Source organism: Corythoichthys intestinalis, chromosome 21, assembly GCF_030265065.1.
Source record: "Corythoichthys intestinalis isolate RoL2023-P3 chromosome 21, ASM3026506v1, whole genome shotgun sequence".
Classification (NCBI taxonomy): domain Eukaryota; kingdom Metazoa; phylum Chordata; class Actinopteri; order Syngnathiformes; family Syngnathidae; genus Corythoichthys; species Corythoichthys intestinalis.
The window spans coordinates 39055365-39076815 of NC_080415.1; the positions used below are offsets into that span (position 1 = coordinate 39055365).

At 37.5% G+C, this 21451-nt stretch overlaps 1 protein-coding gene across 3 annotated transcripts in view; it reads right to left on the minus strand.

Annotated features, from left to right (window-relative positions):
• LOC130909424 (urotensin-2 receptor) overlaps positions 1–21451 on the minus strand; it is a 50606-nt gene that overhangs the window by 12572 nt on the left and 16583 nt on the right. For all 3 annotated transcript variants that reach the window (XM_057825880.1, XM_057825879.1, XM_057825878.1), the window contains exon 4: positions 20377–20759. In XM_057825880.1, the coding sequence (XP_057681863.1) occupies positions 20382–20759 (378 nt within the window). In that variant the 3' untranslated portion in view covers positions 20377–20381. The remainder of the gene's footprint in view (positions 1–20376; positions 20760–21451) is intronic.

Sequence of the window (21451 nt, forward strand, 5' to 3'; positions counted from 1 at the left end):
GCAGTGTAACGTCCGCTTGTTACTTGTTTTTTGGTGTTTGGCGCCCTCTGCTGGCGCTTGGGTCCAAAAGATTTTATGGGCTTAAGCACAATGAGTGAGCATGGTGTAATTATTGACATCAACAATGGCGAGCTACTAGTTTATTTTTTGATTGAAAATTTTACAAATTTTAATGAAACGAAAACATTAAGAGGGGTTTTAATATAAAATTTCTATAACTTGTATTAACATTCATCCTTCAAGAACTACAAGTCTTTCTATCCATGGATCGCTTTAACAGAATTTTAATAATGTTAATGCCATCTTGTTGATTTATTGTTATAATAAACAAATACAGTACTGTATTTGCACCGTATGTTGAATGTATATATCCATCTTGTGTCTTATCTTTCCATTCCAACAATAATTTACAGAAAAATATGGCATATTTTATAGATGGTTTGAATTGTGATTAATTACGATTATTTTTTAAGCTGTAATTAACTCGATTAAAAATTTGAAAATAAAAACCTATAAATGTTTGGTTGGTTTTAGTTAAAGCAGACAGATTTTGACAAAGATCAGATCACATTTCATAGTGATTTTATGCAGAAATGTGAGAAATTCCAAAAGGTTCAGATACTTTTTCATACCACTGTATTGCTATTCTAGGACCATGCTCCCCAGCAAAAATGTACATCATACTGATTAGATTTATTAAATTACAATAGCATTGTGTCAAAATTCTCATAGATCTTTCCATGGTTGTAAATGATCCCCCATACAAGTTTGGATTATATGCTATACACAGGTAAGCCGATCCTTGCAAAATTCTATGAACAAATTCGTAGTAAGAATAACATTTGAAAATTGCCGCACAAAAATATAAGCCCGGGCGTCAAATTTCAGTCAACACATTTTTTGTAAAGGTAAAAGTAAACTTAAACCATATCCTCAAAAACTCATAAGTGTGGCGTCTGCTATGCCCTTAAACTCCTTGCACGAGCTATTAGGGATTTCTTCAGTCATACGTTAGGCCACAAAGGGTTTAAAAGGGGGATCACGTCTGAAATAGAATACCCAAAAGCAGCCCTTGACCTTTTGCCAACCTTCTTTGATCATGCAACAGCGTGCACATAAATCTGTCCTAGTCTACCATGCAATCCAGGCCACCGTGTCATAGCTGACCTCTATGATAAACAAGATGGAAAACACAACATTTTCTTTATGCTCATGCTTAGGTTTTTCTTTAAAGCCAAGCTTGTGATTTATCCACCCGTAAAATCTTACATTTGCATCGCCTTCTGTCTTATGACTCAGACTTCCTCTGCAACCGGGCTTTGGTATTTGTGTCAAAGTGGAGGCCGACAGCTCGGGCATGTTTATATCTACATGTATGCTTAACTTGACTAAAAGTAATTAAGAGCGAACGACGTTTGTGAGCGGATGACTTCGGAGACGTATTGATCTTGAACAAAAGCACCAGAATTTCCAGGATTACGAGTGATACAGCTGCAGACTAAAGGCCGACCCAATGCAGTGCAGCACTATTCATGTTTTCTAAAGTTTATTGATCCTCTGCAACTGAAGGTTAGGGGATTTCATCCTCTCTTTTCACTCGGTGCAGTGCACAAAAGGCCATGAGCTGTGAAAAATTAAGCGGCATTCGGGACAGAAATCAAATAAATTAGAAGTTTTTATGAACTGTTTTTTTCTTTCAATATCACACTTCCAGTTGTAATATAAGCTGTATTAGCATATTAACCCTTTCATGAATTTATTACGTTTTTTTCGTTCTTTCTTTTTTTTTTTTTTTAATAAAATTATTCTGTGTGCACCTCTTGATACGATGCGATCTGCGTGACAGTGATCCCTCGTTACTTCGCGCTTCAAACGTCGTGTCCTCAGTCCATCGCAGATTTTTTTTTCAATTAAAAGTAAATACATGCAGCTGTCCCGATCTAATCACGTAGTCTCTCTCTCTCATCCCTGCCGTTTTTCTTGGTTAGGCAGTGCACTGGAGTTGCTTATTAAAGTTAACAATGATTGACAGAGACAGAGATTGATAAAGATAAGCATTTTTTTTTTACTTCATTCTTGTTTAAATTCGCTGGGACAGTAACATGTTTAAAACATCATAATTATTACATTTGTAGTGCTTAAAAAACATTTATTAAAAATCTCTCTCTCTCTCTTTCTCTCTCTCTCTCTCTCTCTCTCTCTCTCTCTATATATATATATATATTAGGGCTGTCAAATGATTAAAATTTTTAATCGAGTTAATTACACCTTAAAAATTAATTAATCGTAATTAATCGCAATTAATCGCAATTCAAACCATCTATAAAATATGCCATATTTTTCTGTAAATTATATATATATTCTGTAAAGTAAATTGTTGGAATGGAAAGATAAGACACAAGATGGATATATACATTCAACATACGGTACATAAGGACTGTAGTGGGCATTTCACTCTACTGTCATTTAAATCTGTCTATGCTGTCCTCACTCCGAAGCGTCTACTTTTTCCAAAGCTAGACAGCTAGTGAACGACAGCTTAATAATCAGACTTCTTCCTTTTTCATCTGCTTTATTAATAAAATAGCCTCAAACCATTGTCCTCTTTAGACCGTCGTAAAACTACAAAAAAAAGTACACATGCATTGCATTAGCAACAACGTTAGCTTAGCACACTATACAGGTTCACTAAACATAAACAAAAAGCGTCTCATACAAAAAATAGAACATTTCGCTTACTAACATAATATGTACATTCTTTACAACAACCATACTTACGGACAAATCTTGTCCAAGGATCATATAAGCACAACATTACAACGTAGGCGTCAGCCCGAGACGTCGTGCAGCCATATTGAACTGGCAAGAAAACAATAGACCATGTCGCAAAGCGACCACAAGAGTTCGCTGTTAGACAGCACAAAAAGCCTTGCGGTAAAACTTACCAAAAGGCAGAATACTGTCTGAGCAGGACATGTGCGTTAATTGCGTCAAATATTTGAACGTGATTAAGTTAAAAAATTAATTACCGCGCGTCAACATATGACAGAAACGATGTCGCATTTTCATCTCGTCAGACAAAAACTGGTATTTGTCTCGTTATGTTCTAGTCTCCCGAGCAATTTTTAAAAATCTCATCATCACGAAAAAATTGTTAATCGACGAAATATTTTCGTTATCGTCATTGTTGACCATCTTTACTCATTTATCGATAATTGTTGTATCACCATATTGTGAGACCATCATTATCGTGAGCCTTGTATCGTATCGTGAGGTTCCCAAGGCTAATCTGTATCTTCCCCCCCAGACAGATTTATATCCATTTTAGCCATGACCCTAATGAGGACAGCCTCTAATGGAAATGTATATTTGTATTTATATGCTGAGGATTGTTTGAGAGATGAGTGAGCAAGAGCGAGGGAGCGCTTGTGTGAGAAAATCCTTTTATTGATGTCCCTGCTAGATGACTGTGATTTATTAGCACAGATAAGGCCAGCGAGTGAGCATCTCTCAGACAGACACAAAAACAAATGTGAATGCCATGAAACTTATAGTGATGGATGACATTTAAGTTCCATGATTACAAGAAAATGACAGAAATTCACGTGCACGTGCCTGGGTTGTCAGCCGGAATCAGTGTCAAAAAATGCTATCACTAAAAACTAAAAAAGAAAAAATAAAGAGAACTACCGTAGGACTATAAGTCGCACTTTTTTCATAGTTTGGCCGGGCCTGTGACTTATACTCAGGTGTGACCTACATGTTGATAGGAACAATAAGATACTGTTTACGCGACTAAAAAAAGAAATAAATAAAATGACTGGAGACAAAATGCAAAATGGCAGACGGGACTCCGGCGTCCTATAGTAAAAATCGCGTACATCGTTACTAGTGTTTCACCGATACCGGGCTGTGCAGTATCAGCTGATTCCGACACCACTCCGTTTCAAATTTATATTAGGGCTGTCAAAATTATCGCGTTAACGGGCGGTAATTAACTTTTAAAATTAGTCATGTTAAAATATTTGACGCAGTTAACGCACATGCCCCGCTCAAACAGATTAAAATGACAGCACAGTGCAATGTTACTTGTTACTTGTGTTTTTTAGAGTTTTGTCGCCCTCTGCTGGCGCTTGGGTGCAACTGATTTTTTGGACTTGTAGCCTTGGGATTGCCCGTGCATCCCCACAATTTTGCTTCTCAAGTCCTCAGACAGTTCTTTGGTCTTCTGTCTTGTTCTCCATGCTTAATGTGGTACACACAAGGACAGAGGTTGAGTCAACTTTAATCCATTTTAACTGGCTGCAAGTGTGATTTAGTTCTCAGCATAACTGCTGTTAATTAAACAAATTAGAGAAGCATCAAATGATTTTTCAAAGGGTGCCAATACTTTTGTCTGGCCCATTTTTGGACTTTTGTGTAAAATGATAATGATTTCATTTTTTTTCTTATTCTCTTTTGTGTTTTTTTCATTGCAAGCAAAATAAAGAAGATATTACTACCAAAGCATTTGTAATTGCAATCATTTTCTGGGAGAAATTGAGCATTATCTGACAGAATTGCAGGGGTGCCAATACTTTTGGCCAGCACTGTAACTCCCTCTTTAAATGCAAGCAGCGCACAACTTAGCCACTTAGCTTAGCTTGCTTTGCTTACTTCTACGGCACTTTTGATACAGGTCTCGATTTACTGCGGCATTTCTTTCAATAAAAGTAGATTAAGTGAACTAACCAGGGTGGGTTGCCGATCTGCGAGGACAATCGACAACCCTGCAGCCGAGTAAAATGATCCGGGCTAGTTATGTGTGATTTTCCGCTTCGAAGACTTTGGAACATCACTCGGTTCGGGTTAGCATGTCGGCTAGGCGTCACGCCTCTTGGTTAGTTTACATTCTCCGAAGCCGGCAGGGAAATGACAAAAGCCCGACTAACTACGGTGGCATAAAATATCGTTCGGGAGGTGTGACAGTAAAGGTGAAGTTGACAGTTTTGACGATTATGGAGTAATTTTGACATGTCGTAATGAATTAATGCATTTTTACTATTTTATACTTCATTTAGTACAAGACTGCTATTTGTCCGATACCATTTATTTAGCTAATGGGGAAAAATACTTGGATAAAAAGAATATCCTGTAAAAATATTGGAGTAGAGAGACTGAAACAATGACATTTTGCGGCTGTCTTCGTCGCATTTTCCTCATTTTGAATAATTCCCCCTCGATGGGCTGAATAGTAAAACAGATGAAACCATTCTCCTCCCGACGTCATCCACCTGTTGGGGACGCTAGAGCCCTACAATGGTGGGCGTGGCTAAATGGCAGATTAAAAGACTAATTTCTCGTCATCTGAGCTTTACCAAATTGCTGTATATAGTCGGATTGTCTCAAAACATGATTCTAATTCATATAATAATGCTATTTAAGACTTTTTTTATCCTGTCGTACGCACTTTAACTCCACCTCTCGAAACTTTCAGGCCGCAAATCTTGTATGCAACCATTGTACTCGACAGAGATTATAAAATGATTTCCAGACCGCCAACGTTTTTCTCATGTAGTTTGTTTTTCCTCCATGTGAAAAAGCTGCCCCGGCATTGGTTAAGAGCAGCTATTGGCCTGTAGCGATAGCTGCTTGGCATGCAAAGTGATCACGTGATCACACAGAGTGTAGTGACTGTTTGGAGAAAGAAGGCTGCGTTCAAGTGATACCGGTAAATGGTATCGGCGCCCTATTTGTTGGTACTCACCGATACCACCATTTTAATGCCGGATCGGCCCCTCCGCCGATACTGATATCTGTATCGGTGCAACATTAACCTTTACTGGGCGACTACCTGTACTATATTAATTTTTAGAATTTGTATTGGTGAGTGTAGAAAGAATTTTCTGATTGAAACGCTTTTTTTCTGTTGAGCCAAGGTTATACGAAGAGAGAGGACCCATACAAAGTTTGCTGTTTTTTAAATTTTATTTTTAAAGCGATATTATTCATTCGACAAGGTCGTCATCCATCCATGTTAGCCACAACATAAAAAAATGATGCCTCTGCAGTTGCACAGTCGGTATAAAATCAGTCAGGATGAGTGACAGCACTGCATTGACAATCTTCACGGCTCATCTCACATGTTCTGCAAGTAGGTGATGACTTGTGATGGAGGAGGCCGGAAATTCATTTGAAGGGTTCTCAAACTGCTTCTCGCCAAATCTCTACAACGCCATCAGATAACGTTTTTTTCCTACTCCAAAAACCTTTTCTATTATGAGAGGAAAATAACTTGGGATAAAGCTGTAGACATATAACCTTCTGTTGACTATCACATTGCTGGCAGGTGACAATGAGTTTTGTTCTAAGATAATTTGGGCTGTCAAACAATTATAATTTTTAATCGAGTTAATTACAGCTTAAAAATGGATTAATCGTAATTAATCGCAATTAATCGCAATTCAAACCATCTATAAAATATGCCATATTTTTCTGTAAATTATTGTTGGAATAGAAAGATGAGCCACAAGATGGATATATACATTCAACATACGGTACATAAGTACTGTATTCATTTTAACAATAAATCAACAAGATGGCATTACCATTATTAGCATTCTGTTAAAGCGATCCATGGATAGAAAGACTTGTAGTTCTTAAAAGATAAATGTTAGTACAAGTTATAGAAATTTTATACTAAAACCCCTCTTAATGTTTTCGTTTGATTAAAATTATATTTTGATTGAAAATTTTACTAAACTAGTAGCCCGCCATTGTTGATGCCAATAATTACTTACACAATGCTCATGGGTGCTGAAGCCTATAAAATCAGTCGCACCCAAGCGCCAGCAGACGGCGACAAAACTCTGAAAAACACAACAAGTATACATTTCACTGTGCTATCATTTTAATGTTTGAGCGGGGCATGTGCGTTAATTGCGTCAAATATTTGAACGTGATTGTTTTAAAAAATTAATTACCGCCCGTTAATGCGATAATTTTGACAGCCCTAAAGATAATATTTTAATATGTGTGTGTTGACAAAAACACACTTTGCATTTTGTAAGTCTTGTCGTTCCGGGCAAATTGGATTGGACGTCTATTACCGTCAATGGCACTGAAACATGATCACGCCTTGTCTAGAACTGTCAATGACAGTGAATGAGTTAAGCATTCGTTACTGTACTTTAGTACATTTTTGTGTATTTGTACTTTGCTCGAGTACAATTATGAAGTGGTACTTTTTACTTTGACTTCAGTACATTTTACAGCAGGTATCTGTACTTTTTACTCCACTACTTTTCAAATTTTTGCCTGCATTACAAGTTACTTTTGTTTGTTTTCTTTTTTTCATTATTGATAGTTTCATTTTCATTCCTCTGGCGCAAGGACCTAGCGGCGCCAGTACCCCAGGCCCTGAGTCCAAAACCGGAATGGCGATGGAACTTACTACGAAGTTGCGCAACCTTGAGATGAATGTTCGTCGGGAGGCAGCAAGGAAAGAAAACTGCGACGAGGATTAAGTCGACGAAAGGGGGGTGGCGGACACGGCCTGCCATCGGTCCGCAGCTATTCCCTATCTTCTGGATCGAATCAACTGAATAAACTAACCACTGAATTATGAACTAATCTAATGGATCTAATCAACATAACGAGCACATTTTCCAAGATCGACAATCAGAGGGGATGGTAAAAAAAAACAAACTTGTGATCACTACGAAATCTGAGTGTCAAAAATTGTTATTCGATATTTTCTGCGTCCTATATGGTATACTGGGGGTTTCAATAAGCTTCGGCTTCTCCCGTCTGCCCTTTTCTTTTCGGGTTGAATTATTTGTAGACACATATAAATGCTGTATGTTTGTTCGGATTTGTCATGCCTGAAGGAAATAAAAAATAAAAATAAATAAATAATTTAAACCACTCAAACATTTATAAGTTTTCATATTTTACCGAGGATAGTACGCAAACAATGACAGAAGGGGGAAAATAAGTAAGTGAACTCTCACATTTAATATTTTGTGGCCCCCCCCTTTGGCAGCAATAACTAACCAGACACTTCCTGTCGCTGCAGATCAGTTTGGCACATCGATCAGGACTAATCTCGGCCCATACATTTTTACAAAATTGCTGTAGTTCAGTCAGATTCCTGGGATGTCTGGCATGAATTGCTGTGTTTAGGTCATGACACAGCATCTCAATGGGGTTCACTCAGACTTGGCCACACTAGAACGTGTTTTTTGTTCTTCTGAAACCATTCTGAAGTTGATTTAGTTCTGTGCTTTGGATCATTGTCTTGTTGCAGCATCCATCCTCTTTTTAGCTTCAGACGGCCTCAGGTTTTCCTTAAAAATATCCTGATAAACTTTTGAATTCATTCTTCCTTTAATGTTTGCAAGTTGTCCAGGCCCTGAGGAAGCAAAACAGCCCCAAATCATGATGCTCCCCCCACCATGCTTCACGGTGGCGATGAGGTGTTTATGTTGGTGAGCTGTTCCATTTTGACGTTGTGTGTTACTCCGAAACAATCCAACTTTGATTTCATCAGTCCACAAAATAACTTCTGTGGGGTGTCCAAGTGCCTTTTTGTGAACATTAAATGAGCAACAATGTTTATTTTAGACAGGAGTGGCTTCCTCCCATGAACACCATTCTTGCCCATAGTTTTACATACAGTATAGTTGATGTGTGCACAGAGGTATTGGACTGTGCCAGTGATTTCCGGAAGTCTTTTTTACCTCTCTGAGTATTCTGCGCTGAAGTCTCAGCATCATCTTTGGTGGACGGCCACTCCTTGAGAGAAAAGCAACAGTGCCAAACTCTTTCCATTTGTAGACAACTTCTCTGACTGTCCATTGATGAACATCCAGAATTTTAGAGATGGTTTTGTATCCTTTCCCAGCTTTATACAAATCAACAATCCTTGATTGCCGGTCTTCAGACAGCTTTTTTGACCGAGCCATGATGCACATCAGACGATGCTTCTCATCAAGGCAATTCTTACCAAGTTTTATAGTGGGCAGGGCAGCTTTAAACCACTCGTCAGTGATTGGGCACACGCCTGACTTAAAATGTTTAATAAAAATTGGTGTCAATTGTTCTTTAAGTCTCCTTAGGCAGAGGGTTCACTTACTTATCCACCCCCCTTCCGTCATTGCATGCTATCGTCATTAAAATATGAAAACCTATAAATGTTTGGGTGGTTTTAGTTAAAGTAGACAGTTTTTTCATCTGTGTGATTTTGACAAAGATCAGATCTCATCTGATGTTGATTTTAAGCAGAAATGTGAGAAATTTCAAAAGGTTCAGATACTTTTTCGTACCGATGTATATAAGTTTACAGCAGGGGTCGCGTTAACCGAATATTTTCCGTCATTGACCCATTTTTTAAAACGGTGACGGAAAAAACTGAAGTCCATCTGTCATTTTGACAGGTTGCAATTCACACCCCAGACCACAGGGTGGCGAGTGAGCATATTAATTAGCTATTGTCTCTCTTGATGCATGACGTCGTTGGCCTTACTCGGAAAAATTTCAAGGCTACTGAGTGTCCGAAGTTTCTTCAAAAAGCCCCAAAACGACGATGGTGTTGATAAAAGAGGTGAAAAAAGAGGGACTACACCAGGCCACAGCAAGTGAACTGTTAATTTCATTGTTCCATATGTAGCCTACCAGCTGTCACTGCGGAGAAAAAGTTACATATTCATCTGCTTGATGTGTGATGGCACGGTGTGGATTCTCTGTTAAGCTTGTTCGGACAGAATATTAATTTAAAATGAATGAAAACTAAACACTATTGAATACGGAACACGCGCGGCTCTTAAGTGTCTCTGTCACGTGACTGTGTCGTAGCCGGTAACGTGCTCGATCAAATGGACACACAAGTACGGAAAGTGAATTATGCTAAACAAAGGGTCACCACAATGTCATTATTATCATTTAAAAAATTTAAGTGACGGGTAAAAATACATTATGACCAGATTTTTATGACCCTGTCAGTCAAAATGACAGACAACGAAAAAGTCTAGCGCAGCCTCTGGTTTACAGCTACAGATTGTTGAGTTACATGTTTTTTGCTATCAGAATTGTAATTACGTTAGCATTCGTTGCATTTAAGCTAGCAGACTTTTGTTTGGCAAACTAAGCTAATTTAATCTACTAAATTTACATGTTGATTATACTTGCTGCTTGTTTGAACACCAGTTATTTTGTGTCAAGTGTTTTATTGATGATGCTGGATATTGGTTTCAATTACTCTTTAAGTCTCCTTAAATGTTTAGGTGGTTTTAGCTAAAGCGGACAGTTTTTTTTTCTCCATCATTTTGACAAAGATCAGATCACATTCGATAGTGATTTTATGCAGAAATGTGAGACATGCCAAAAGGTTCGGATACTTTTTCATACCACTTTCATTTTTTACTTCTAAAGCAAGTACTTTTGTACTTTTACTTGTTTTTTTTTTTTCTTAGATACTTGCACTTAAGTAATTTTTTTGCACCTGTATCTGTACTTAAGTAAAAAAAACAGTGAGTACTTCATTTACCACTGAAGTTAACACATATAAGCCTTTTGGGGGCAATTTCAGTTCACTCCAAAAATCATTTATAATGAACATTAAAAAAAAACAATATTATCTTAAAGCTTTTTTCTTTGATAAATGCCTTCTTCCTCACATTGTTAATTTCTTCCAAACTCAACAATGAAGATCGAACAAGATACTTTATATGGCCTCGTATTGAGAACTACTGTAGAAAAGTGGAGCAGTTAATCATGATATAATGCAACAAGTTTTAATGTCTAATAGTTCACATTGTGGAGTTTCCCCCCATAGACACCCTAATTAAATATGGATGGAGTTGCTATTGTTGCTGAGACAGCATTTTCAAAGCGCCCTTAACCAACGTCTACATCAATTATAATAGCCACTTCTTATTAACATCCTTTGCCTTTACATGCTAATCTTAGTCACTTGAGAGAGACATTTCATCCTTTGTACAAATTGTACAGTGTTGGGAATAGGTGAACTTGTGCAAAGGGGTTATAAGATTTAGCTGCAGTGAATATTAAACAGTTAAAAAAAAAAAAAAAAAGAAATATGCTGCTCCATTTGGTTGATTCCTGCGATTTCCTGTTTTCACTGGCCTTTTCCTGTCTTTTGTTACTGCAATCACAACCCCATCAAGCAGCATTATGAGTTAGGGGCGCTTTGCAACGTGCAGCCAGAAATCTGTCACCGAGCGGATTCATGTACAATATTTAGCCCGCAATATTTTATCCGGGCACCTTTTATGGTCCGTTTGAGAATTCAACAGTTAAACTGCGACAGTCTTGAGACTCGTTGGCAAGAAAAAAAAAAATCCAAGGAAATAAATAACGCACTAAAAACTCTGGAGTCATAAAAGGAAAAATTGGTGCGACCAGTTTTAACTAGTGTTGCAACAATAGCGATACAAGTATCGATCAGAGGTGGCATAGACTTCATAATGTATTGATGGGACACAAAGCGCGGGGCCGTTAAAGCTGACCGAGTGGAATCACAGACAAAGAGGTTTTTTCGTTGAAAATTCTTGTGAATAAATGCTTAAATCCCCAGACGTAAAACAGTCTCCATTCTTGGTTCAGAGCAAAAAAATGATAAAATGTGCAGATTGCATTTATTTTACGTAAATATGTCGAAGTACAATGCTAGTCTGTTGGTGAATGTAGCTAGCAGCCACCTGATGTAAACACAGCTTTTCCGGTGAAAATTCTTGTGAATGAATGCTTAAATCCCCAAATTCTTTCAAGATATGGATGCAAAACAGTCTCGATTCTTGGTTAAAAGCATGAAAAAAAAACCCCTGCAGTTAGCGTTTATTTTACGTAAATATGTTGAAGTACAATGCTAGTCTTTTAGTGAATGTAGCTAGCGGCCGCCTGATGTAAACAGAGCTCTTCCGGTGAAATGTCTTGTGAATAAATGCCTAAATCCCAGAATTCTTCATAGATATGGACGTAAAACAGTCTTGATTCTTGGTTAAAAGCCCCCCATAAAACCCAGCAGTTAGCGTTTATTTTACATAAATATGTCGAAGTACAATGCTAGTATGTTTGTGAATGTAGCTAGCGGCTGCCTGATGTAAACACAGCTTTTCTGGTGAAAATTCTTGTGAATAAATGCTTAAATCCCCGAATTCTTCATAGATATGGACGTAAAACAGTCTTGATTCTTGGTTAAAAGCAAAGAGAAAAAAAAAACAACAAAAAACGTGCAGTTAGCATTTATTTTACACAAACTATTATGCCAATGCAGTAGCGGCTAATTTCTCCCATTGATTTCTTTCACAAAGTTTCAAAATGCATGCATGGTACGAAAACTATAAAATAATATTCCAAAAGGTTCAGATACTTTTTCATACCACTGTATTTATTTGGCTTAATGTGGTTATGAAATGGGTTATTGTATAATTGTATAATAAAAACAGTTCATATTAGACCTGAAACGAATACTCGAGCAACTCGAGTAACTCGAGTTTAAAAACTGATCCGAGTAATTTTATTCACCTCGAGGAATCGTTTAATTTTACCAGCTCAGGCATCCCGTTTTGCCTGGACTACTTTTAATGCGGGACAACGCGCTGACGTCACGTGCGTAGAGGAAGAAGCAATAAAAAAATAAAAACTTACCGTAGCCGACAGCTGCTACAAACTACGCCGACGATGCTAAAAACTACGCCCGCATGATGCTAGTTTGGTAGCAGGTAGTGTCCGATGCGTCTCATAGATATCACATGCATTTAGGACTAGATGCGAAATGACAGACTCGGCCGCGTCTGGGCAGCGTTAGTAAACAGCCGCCATCTTTAAGCAGTAGACTTCTCATCACTAATAAATATAACGTTACTGTCACATGCTCACATAACGTTAGCCCTTCGGAGGGCTAGGTTTCTATTGATTATGACCACTGTCCATGTGTGGCTAACGTGTCTTTTACATACAGGCTTTATTTAATCTGTAAAAACACAATGAGGGTGTAAAATTAAAACATAATAAAGCTAACTGTCAGTTTTAGCTCAGTAGTCATTGCTGAATAAATGTGCTCCAATACAGCAGGTATCATACATTTATTTTGAACACTGCAAAAACTCAAAATCCTACCAGTACTTACAGTTTAGACTAACTTAAAACTTAACTTAAAAATAGCTTGACACAAATGGAAACTAAATTGAAACACGTGGGAAAAACACATAGCTTTCAAGTGATGTGTGTTATCAAGCGTAATTACATTTTTAGGTAGGAAATATGTTTTTATATGTATTCAGTGGGGAGAACAAGGATTTGATACACTGCCAATGGGTATATATATATATATATATATAAGGTCTAGAAGTTTTTTGAGTGAAAGCAGTGAATTTCTTTTTCTAGTCACATCTTAGATGCAATTGTTGGCTGTTTTCAACAATGTACTTTGAAAATAAAGACATTGATTGATTGAACATTGTTCAATATTGGATTAAATGTCTTTTTTTCTCATGTATCTGTAGAATAGCTCTTTACCTAAAAAAAATGTTTTATCCGATTACTCGATTAATCGATAGAATTTTCAGTCGATTACTCGGTTACTAAAATATTCGATAGCTGCAGCCCGTAGTTCATATAGATAACTTTGTGCTGAGAAAAAAAATACCATCGTTTGGAAAAAAAATAAAAATAAAATCAAATATTGTAAGCAGTTACTCACAATGTTACTTATTACTTGAGTGTTCTTTTCAACAAATACGTTTTTACTCGTACTTGACATTTTTTTGGATGACTACTTTTACTTTTACATGAGTAATATTATTTTGAAGTAACGCTACTCTTACTTGACTCAAATTTTTGGCTACTCTACCTACCTCTGGTATCAATACAGCACTATAATGATGCCATCGTATCGGCAAGTACAAAGAAATATTGCGCCAATGCTCTGCAATATTTATTTTTTCCATCACCTGCTTGCCCTAGCCAAGATAGCCAGAGAGCACTTCTCGCCTTCCCAAGATGATGATAGATGTCCAATCATCCTCCTGCTGTGAATTTAAATGCGCTTATCACTAGTAGACGTCCAATCTATTTGAAGTGGGAGGCAGCCGATGAATCAATAAATAGCAGATGCTTTGACGTTCATAAAATAATCTTTCAAAAATCAGTTGAGAAATAAGCTAATTATGATTTCATTTTAGTGACTTTGACGGGAACGTCGCACCTACCAACACGCTGCCCTGAGGCCATTTTGGTAGGGGCAATGAAAGGTCTTTTCGTGCAGCTGCCAGGAATTTAAATGAGTTGATCACTCGTGGACAAGGGCGTAGGTTTGGTCTCAACATTGGTAGGGACGATATAACAGCATAAGCTGCATGTACACTTTTTGCTGGAGATGGGACATTGATAAGACCCAACAGATTAGGTGAACAGGGGTCAAGGCTACATTTGTCACAAATATGAACCAAATTAATTGATGAGCTAAATGATCAATGCAAAATACATGTTTGTTTTCAACCGTTGTTTTCAAAAACTACTAAAGAAACTAGGGCTGCAGCTATCGATTATTTTGGTAGTCGATTAATCGATGAACTAGTTTGTTCAAATAATCGAGTAAAAAAGGAACATAAAGAATTAAAATACCTGACCTGGGCCTCAAACGGTATAATAAATAAAGATATATGTATGTAGGTATGTAAAAGAACAATTGGCTAACTTGCATAACAAAAGTCCGCTTACTTAAATGCTATAAAATGCCAAGTTTTTTTTTTTTTTTTTTTTTAAAAACAATGCTCTTAACAAATAGTTTAAACACATATTCTCACAAAAAATGGCTAAATATACCTTTAAACTCAATTACAAATGCTTGAAAAAAAAAACATATGTTGGTCCTAACAGGGAGCAGCTGGATTCAGGCATGTGAAATGAGACAGATTAGAGGGCATTGTATCCAACCAAATCAATAAAACTAAATGTGAACACTTTCAAAACAAAACATTACAAAGCCACTTTAATTAAACGAATACTCGAAGCAGCAAAATTTAATTCGAATATTTTTTTTCTAATCGAAGACTCGAGTTAATCGACTAATCGCTGCAGCACTAAAAAAAAAACATTTTGAAAACTAAATGGATAAATGTCTGGATTTTATTAGCAAATTTAAATTGCAATATTTGAACATAACTTACTCTATTGTTCAAAAGTTTGGGGTCACCCAGACAATTTTGTGTTTTCCTTCAAAAGTCACTCTTTTATTTTTAAAATGAGTTTCAAAATGAATAGAAAATACAGTGTATCACAAAAGTGACTACACCCCTCGCATTTCTGCAGATATTTAAGTATATGTTTTCATTAGGGCTGTCAAACGATTAAAATTTTTAATCGAGTTAATTACAGCTTAAAAATTAATTAATCGTAATTCAAACCATCTATAAAATATGCCATATTTTTCTGTAAATTATTGTTGGAATGGAAAAATAAGACACAAGATAGATACATATATTCAACATATGGTACATCAGTACTGTATTTGTTTATTTATAACAATAAATCAAGATGACTTCTGAAGACGGTACACAAGAAAGCCCGCAAACAGTTTGCTGAAGACATGTCAGCAAAGCACATGGATTACTGGAACCATGTCCTATGGTCTGATGAGACGAAGATTAATTTGTTTGGTTCTGATGGTCTCAAGCATGTATGGCAGCGACCAGGTGAGGAGTACAGAGATAAATGTGTCATGCCTATAGTCAAGCATGGTGGTGGGAATGACCCCCACCTCTTCTACGTTTTATTGTGTCAAAGTGTCATTTTTAGGGCTGTCAAAATTATCGCGTTAACGCGCGGTAATTAATTTTTTTTTAATTAATCACGTTAAAATATTTGACGCAATTAACGCACATGTCCAGCTCAGAAAGTATTCTGCCTTTTAGTAAGTTTTACAGCAAGACTTTTTGTGCTGTCCAACAGCGAATTCTTGTGGTCGTTTTGCGACATGGTTTATTGTTTTCTTGCCAGTTCATTATGGCTGCACGACGTCTCGGGCTGATAATGTTGTGCTTATATGATCCGTGGACAAGATTTGTCCGTAAGTATGGTTGTTGTAAAGAATGTACATATTATGTTAGTAAGCGAAATGTTATATTTTTTGTATGAGACGCTTTTTGTTTATGTTTAGTGAACCTGTATAGCGTGCTAAGCTAACGTTGTTGCTAATGCAATGCTTGTGTACTTTTATTTTGTAGTTTTACGACGGTCTAAAGAGGACAATGGTTTATTAATAAATCAGATGAAAAAGGAAGAAGTCTAATTATTAAGGCGTCGTTCACTAGCTGTCTAGCTTTGGAAAAAGTAGACGCTTCGGAGTGAGGACAGCATAGACAGATTTAAATGACAGTAGAGTGAAATGCCCACTACAGTCCTTATGTACCGTATGTTGAATGTATATATCCATCTTGTGTCTTATCTTTCCATTCCAACAATTTATCTCACAGAATATATATATAATTTACAGAAAAATATGGCATATTTTATAGATGGTTTGAATTGCGATTAATTACGATTAATTAATTTTTAAGCTGTAATTAACTCGATTAAAAATTTTAATCGTTTGACAGCCCTAGTCATTTGGTGTTGTCCCATGAAAAGATATACTCAAATATCTGCAGAAATGCAAGGGGTGTACTCACTTTTGTGATACACTGTATAGTCAAGACATTGACAAGGATAAGGATTTTTATTTCAAATAATAATTTTCTCCTTCAAACTTTGCTTTCATCAAAGAATGCTCATTTTGCAACAATTACAGCTTTGCGGACCTATGACATACTAGCTGTTCATTTGTTGAGGTAATCTGGAGAACTTTCACTCCACGCTTCCAGAAGCACCTCCCACAAGTTGGATTGGCTTGATGGGCACTTCTTGCGTACCATAAGGTCAAGCTGCTCCCACAACAGCTCAACGGGTTTGAGATCTGTTGACTGTGTTGGCCACTCCATTACAGATAGAATACCAGCTGCCTTCTTTCCGAAATAGTTCTTGCATAATTTGGAGGTGTGATTTGGGTCATTGTCAGGTTGTAGGATGAAATTGACTCCAAACGAGCGTGTCTACAGGGTATGGCATGGCATTGCAAAATAGAGTGATAGCCTTCCTTATTTAAAATCCCATTGACCTTGTACAAATCTCCCACTTTACCAGCACCAAAGCAACCCCAGACCATCACATTATCTTCACCATGGTTGACAGATGACATCAGGTACTCTTCCAGCATCTTTTCAGTTGTTGCGCATCTCACAAATGTTCTTTTCTTTGATCCAAAGTCCAAACATCTCATACTATGACACTTTTTTCAAATTTTCCTCTGTCCAACGTCTGTGTTCTTTTGCCCATATTAATTGTTTCCTTTTATTATCCAGTCTCAGATCAAGCTTTTCCCTTTGCCACGCTGCCCTGAAAACCAGCATCCCGGAGTCGTCTCTTCACTGTCTACATTGACACTGGCGTTTTACTGGTACAATTTGATGAAGCTGCTAGATGAGGACCTGCAAGGCATCTACCGTATTGGCTCGAATATAAGACGGCCCTGATTATAAGTAAGCTTGAGAACGATAAACCGATACGACCGGATATCCAGTTTTACATGTGAGAGATACAGCTGTATCGATAGTAAACTTACCATTTGACAGTATTTAGTCATTAAATATTCAATGAACCGACAGTAGAGATAGAAGTCGGCTATCACAAACACAAGAATCGGCTTCTAATGCCTAGTTCAATGCATTGCTCAATATGATAATTTACTGTAGCTTTTACCTCACATGCTGCACTTGTGTCATTCACCACACAGCGCACTTAGATTGTGACCGACGTCGTGGTTGCCTCAACTTCCCATTCATTTCGGCGGAACCGCTAGTCGCCGTCATTACCCGATCGTCACGGGCGTGCCATAACAACGCGAGAGCTAACAAAACCACTGTAACGCACGCTCCGCAGCGTTTTCTTCACAGCCCAAAACGAAACTAGTAGTGGCAACGAAGCAACATGCTAAAAAAATTGACAGTTTGCGCACCACGCCAGCGACGTGCAGCGATTGATTTTCAACGCACCCCGGAAAAAGAAAAGTCGGACTTTGAAGTGACGAAGGCAGCCAGATCTGTTCGCATGGGACAGAGCTAGTGTGAAGCGGTACAGAGATCGTGAGTTTTTAACCCTGAAAAATAACCCACTACAATGGTGGAAAGGGCGGCATATTGTTTCCACGAAACGCAGTCTACTTAAACATGAACATGTGGATCAGTTGATCTTCCTCAAGAAAAATCTGCCCTTCAAAAAAGATATAGACAGTGATGAGGAATAAAAAAATGTGGAAGCACAGGCATAAGTGAATGACTTTGCTGCGTATAAGGTTAAAGTAATGATTATAGACCTGTCTGTCTAAAATGCCATGTTTTTTTCCCTGCAGTTATACCAGTGGTAAAGGATAATTTATAATTTATTTATGATAACCCTAGCAGGTTAAATTCTTTTTTTCTAGAGCTGCTGCATATAATTAATATTTTTTGCTTGTAAGATGTTTACGTTGAAAGTTTGCACTTAAATTACTTACCTATTGTGTTCAAAACAACTGGAAATACAGTAATTAAATTACTGCACTTTATTGTTGTCTGCCACTGGAGTTTTATATTATTATCAATCCCATCCAACAAAATGATGGTCAAATAGTAAGCTTTATTATTTTTTTTCCATAAAAAAAATTAAACATAACATTGGTATGAAATTTTGTTGTTTCATTTAATCTTTAGTCTTTTTTTATATGTTTAAAATACTGTACTAACACACACAACAAATATTTCCTATTGTATCGTTTTCACTCTGTATCAAACCGTAACGTTCTTAAACTGTATCGAATCGTATCGAATCGCTCGGCCTTAAAAATGTATCGTTTTTTAATCGAATAACCTGTGTAGATACATATCAAATCGGCTTCATGCCAGATATTCCCAACCCTATTTATAAGACGACCCCCTCTTTTTCAAGACTCAAGTGTGAAAAAGACTTTTTGAACACCAAATTAATTTTCAGACAGAAAATAATTACAGTACATATTTGAGAGAAAGAGCATGTTATTTTACCTAATTCAAATCTTAATATCTGAACATTTAAAAATTTAAACAAAAGTGCAATCACATTCGTAAATGAATGGCTTCTGGTTTTTGAAATGTAAATAAACCAATCTATTGTGATAAAACAACAAAATTGCAATAACTACATTAACCATCAAAGTGAAGTTTAACTGTAACTGTAGTCTTGAAACAAATCTGAATAAGGAAAAACATTGCAATAAAATAATGCAAACTGGTTAAACTTGAAAGTAGCTGAGATCTGTCATGACAGAACATCGCTTCAAAGATATCTGGCGCCATCTAGCGTCGTGAATGGGTATAATGTCTAGACCGCGAATATAAGACGACCCCCACTTTTTCAGTCTTATTTCAATGCAAAAAACACCGTCTTATATTCGGACCAATACGGTATTTCTCAAACTTTTATGTACTCATCTTCTTGCTCGGTTGTGCAGCGGGGCCTCCTGCTTCTCTTTCTACTCTGGTTAGATCTCATTTGTGCTGCTCTCTAAAGGGAGAGGTACACATCGTTATAGGAAATCTTCAATTTCTTGGCAAGTTCTCTTATGGAATAGCCTCCATTTCTAAGAACAGATTGTCAACTTTCACGTGAAAGTTGTCTTTTTCTGACAATTTTGAGACTTTAATCAAACCCACAAAGGTGATGCTTCAGATACCCAACCAGCTCCAAGGAAGATCAGTTTTATAGCTTCTCTAACCACCTGAACTGTTTTGAGCTGGGCCAACATAATTGCACAAGGTTTTCTAATCATCTATTATCCTTCTAAGGCAACTAGCAAGTACAATGTACCATTAGAACACTGGAGCGACATTTGCTGTAAATGAGCCTCTTTACAAAACTATATAGATATTGCATTAAAACCGGACGTTTCCAGCTAGAATACTCATTTACCACATTAATAATGTGTAGAGTGTTTTTCTCATTAGTTTAATGTCAAAACTGCTTTTCTTCCAAAAAGGAGGACATTTCTAAGTGACCCCAAACTTTTGAACGGTAGTGTATTATTTTTAAAAATCATCACAATAAACCTGGTGTAAGAATTTTCACTACAGTATTTGCTCGAACAGGGTTTAATAGGGTAACACCGTTTGTTTTTAACCACCACATGTCCTCAGACTCCTCACCACACACCCAAAAAAAAGCCCAGTCAAAAGGGGCACTTTGGGCATGTAGGTGCAGGTGCTCAAGCACCCTCCGCACCCCCCTCTGCACGTGCCTGTACACTACACATCAGGAAAACATGCTTACCTCACTCACAAGCTGCTGTTATGTGCACGCAAGGACGCCGTGTGCGTGAGCATGAAGCTCTCCGTACACTGCTGACTGCTCGCGGACGGCGACCTGCGCGGCGAGCGCTGCCAACGCCCCCTCCTGTCAAAAAAACTCCCGGCCGACCACGACCGGTTGTGTTTCCTCACGTAGTCCTTGTAGTTCTTGGTAAGCAGTGTGTATAGGAAGGGGTTTATGCAGCTGTTGGAGTACGTCAGACATGTTGTCAGGTAATTGATGTTGCGCTTGGCCGTGGAGGACAGGGGCAGTGACGGATGGTACTGACCCAGGAGTTGCCAGATCCAAAAAGGCAAGAAACATGCCCAAAACAGGAGCACAATGGTGAAAATCAGGTAGAGAACCTTTGGAGTGAAAGACAGAAAAGAACTATTGATTATACTTGGACAACTGTTGCACACATTGTTGAATGATGGCTTTGTTAAATACCCATGTATTACATAGGTCTGATTGGTAGCTTAGTAAATGCTTCGATTTCCCGGTGTTGCCATGACACCATTGAGATACCATTGCTTTTCTGTTCATGATCTCACCTTTGATCCCCTTGAACAAACCCAATTTAATGGCATTGATAAGCATTTGAACACAAATAACAGCTTGCCCTTCTCTAACAAACCCTGCATTTTCTCCAAGAGATACTAAGCATGAGTACACGGTCTTGGCAGCCACTGCACAGTTAATGATGACCAATTAAAAAAGTAAAATAAAAATTTGTCCTTCCTCTTGCCAAGATGCACCCTCCCATAAAGTTGTTTATGACAAGTAGACGTTCAAGCCGTTTGAAGTGGAAGGATTGTAAATACTAAGTAAGTACCCAGAGATTTACATTTTTGAGAAGAATGTATATCGGTACCTCTACTTAATAACGTCTCTACTAGAGCTGTCAAAATTATCGCGTTAACGGGCGGTAATTAATTTTTTAAATTAATCACATTAAAATATTTGACGTATTTAACACACATGCCCCACTCAAACAGATTAAAATGACAGCACAGTGTAATGTCCACTTGTTACTTGTGTTTTTCGGTGTTTTGTC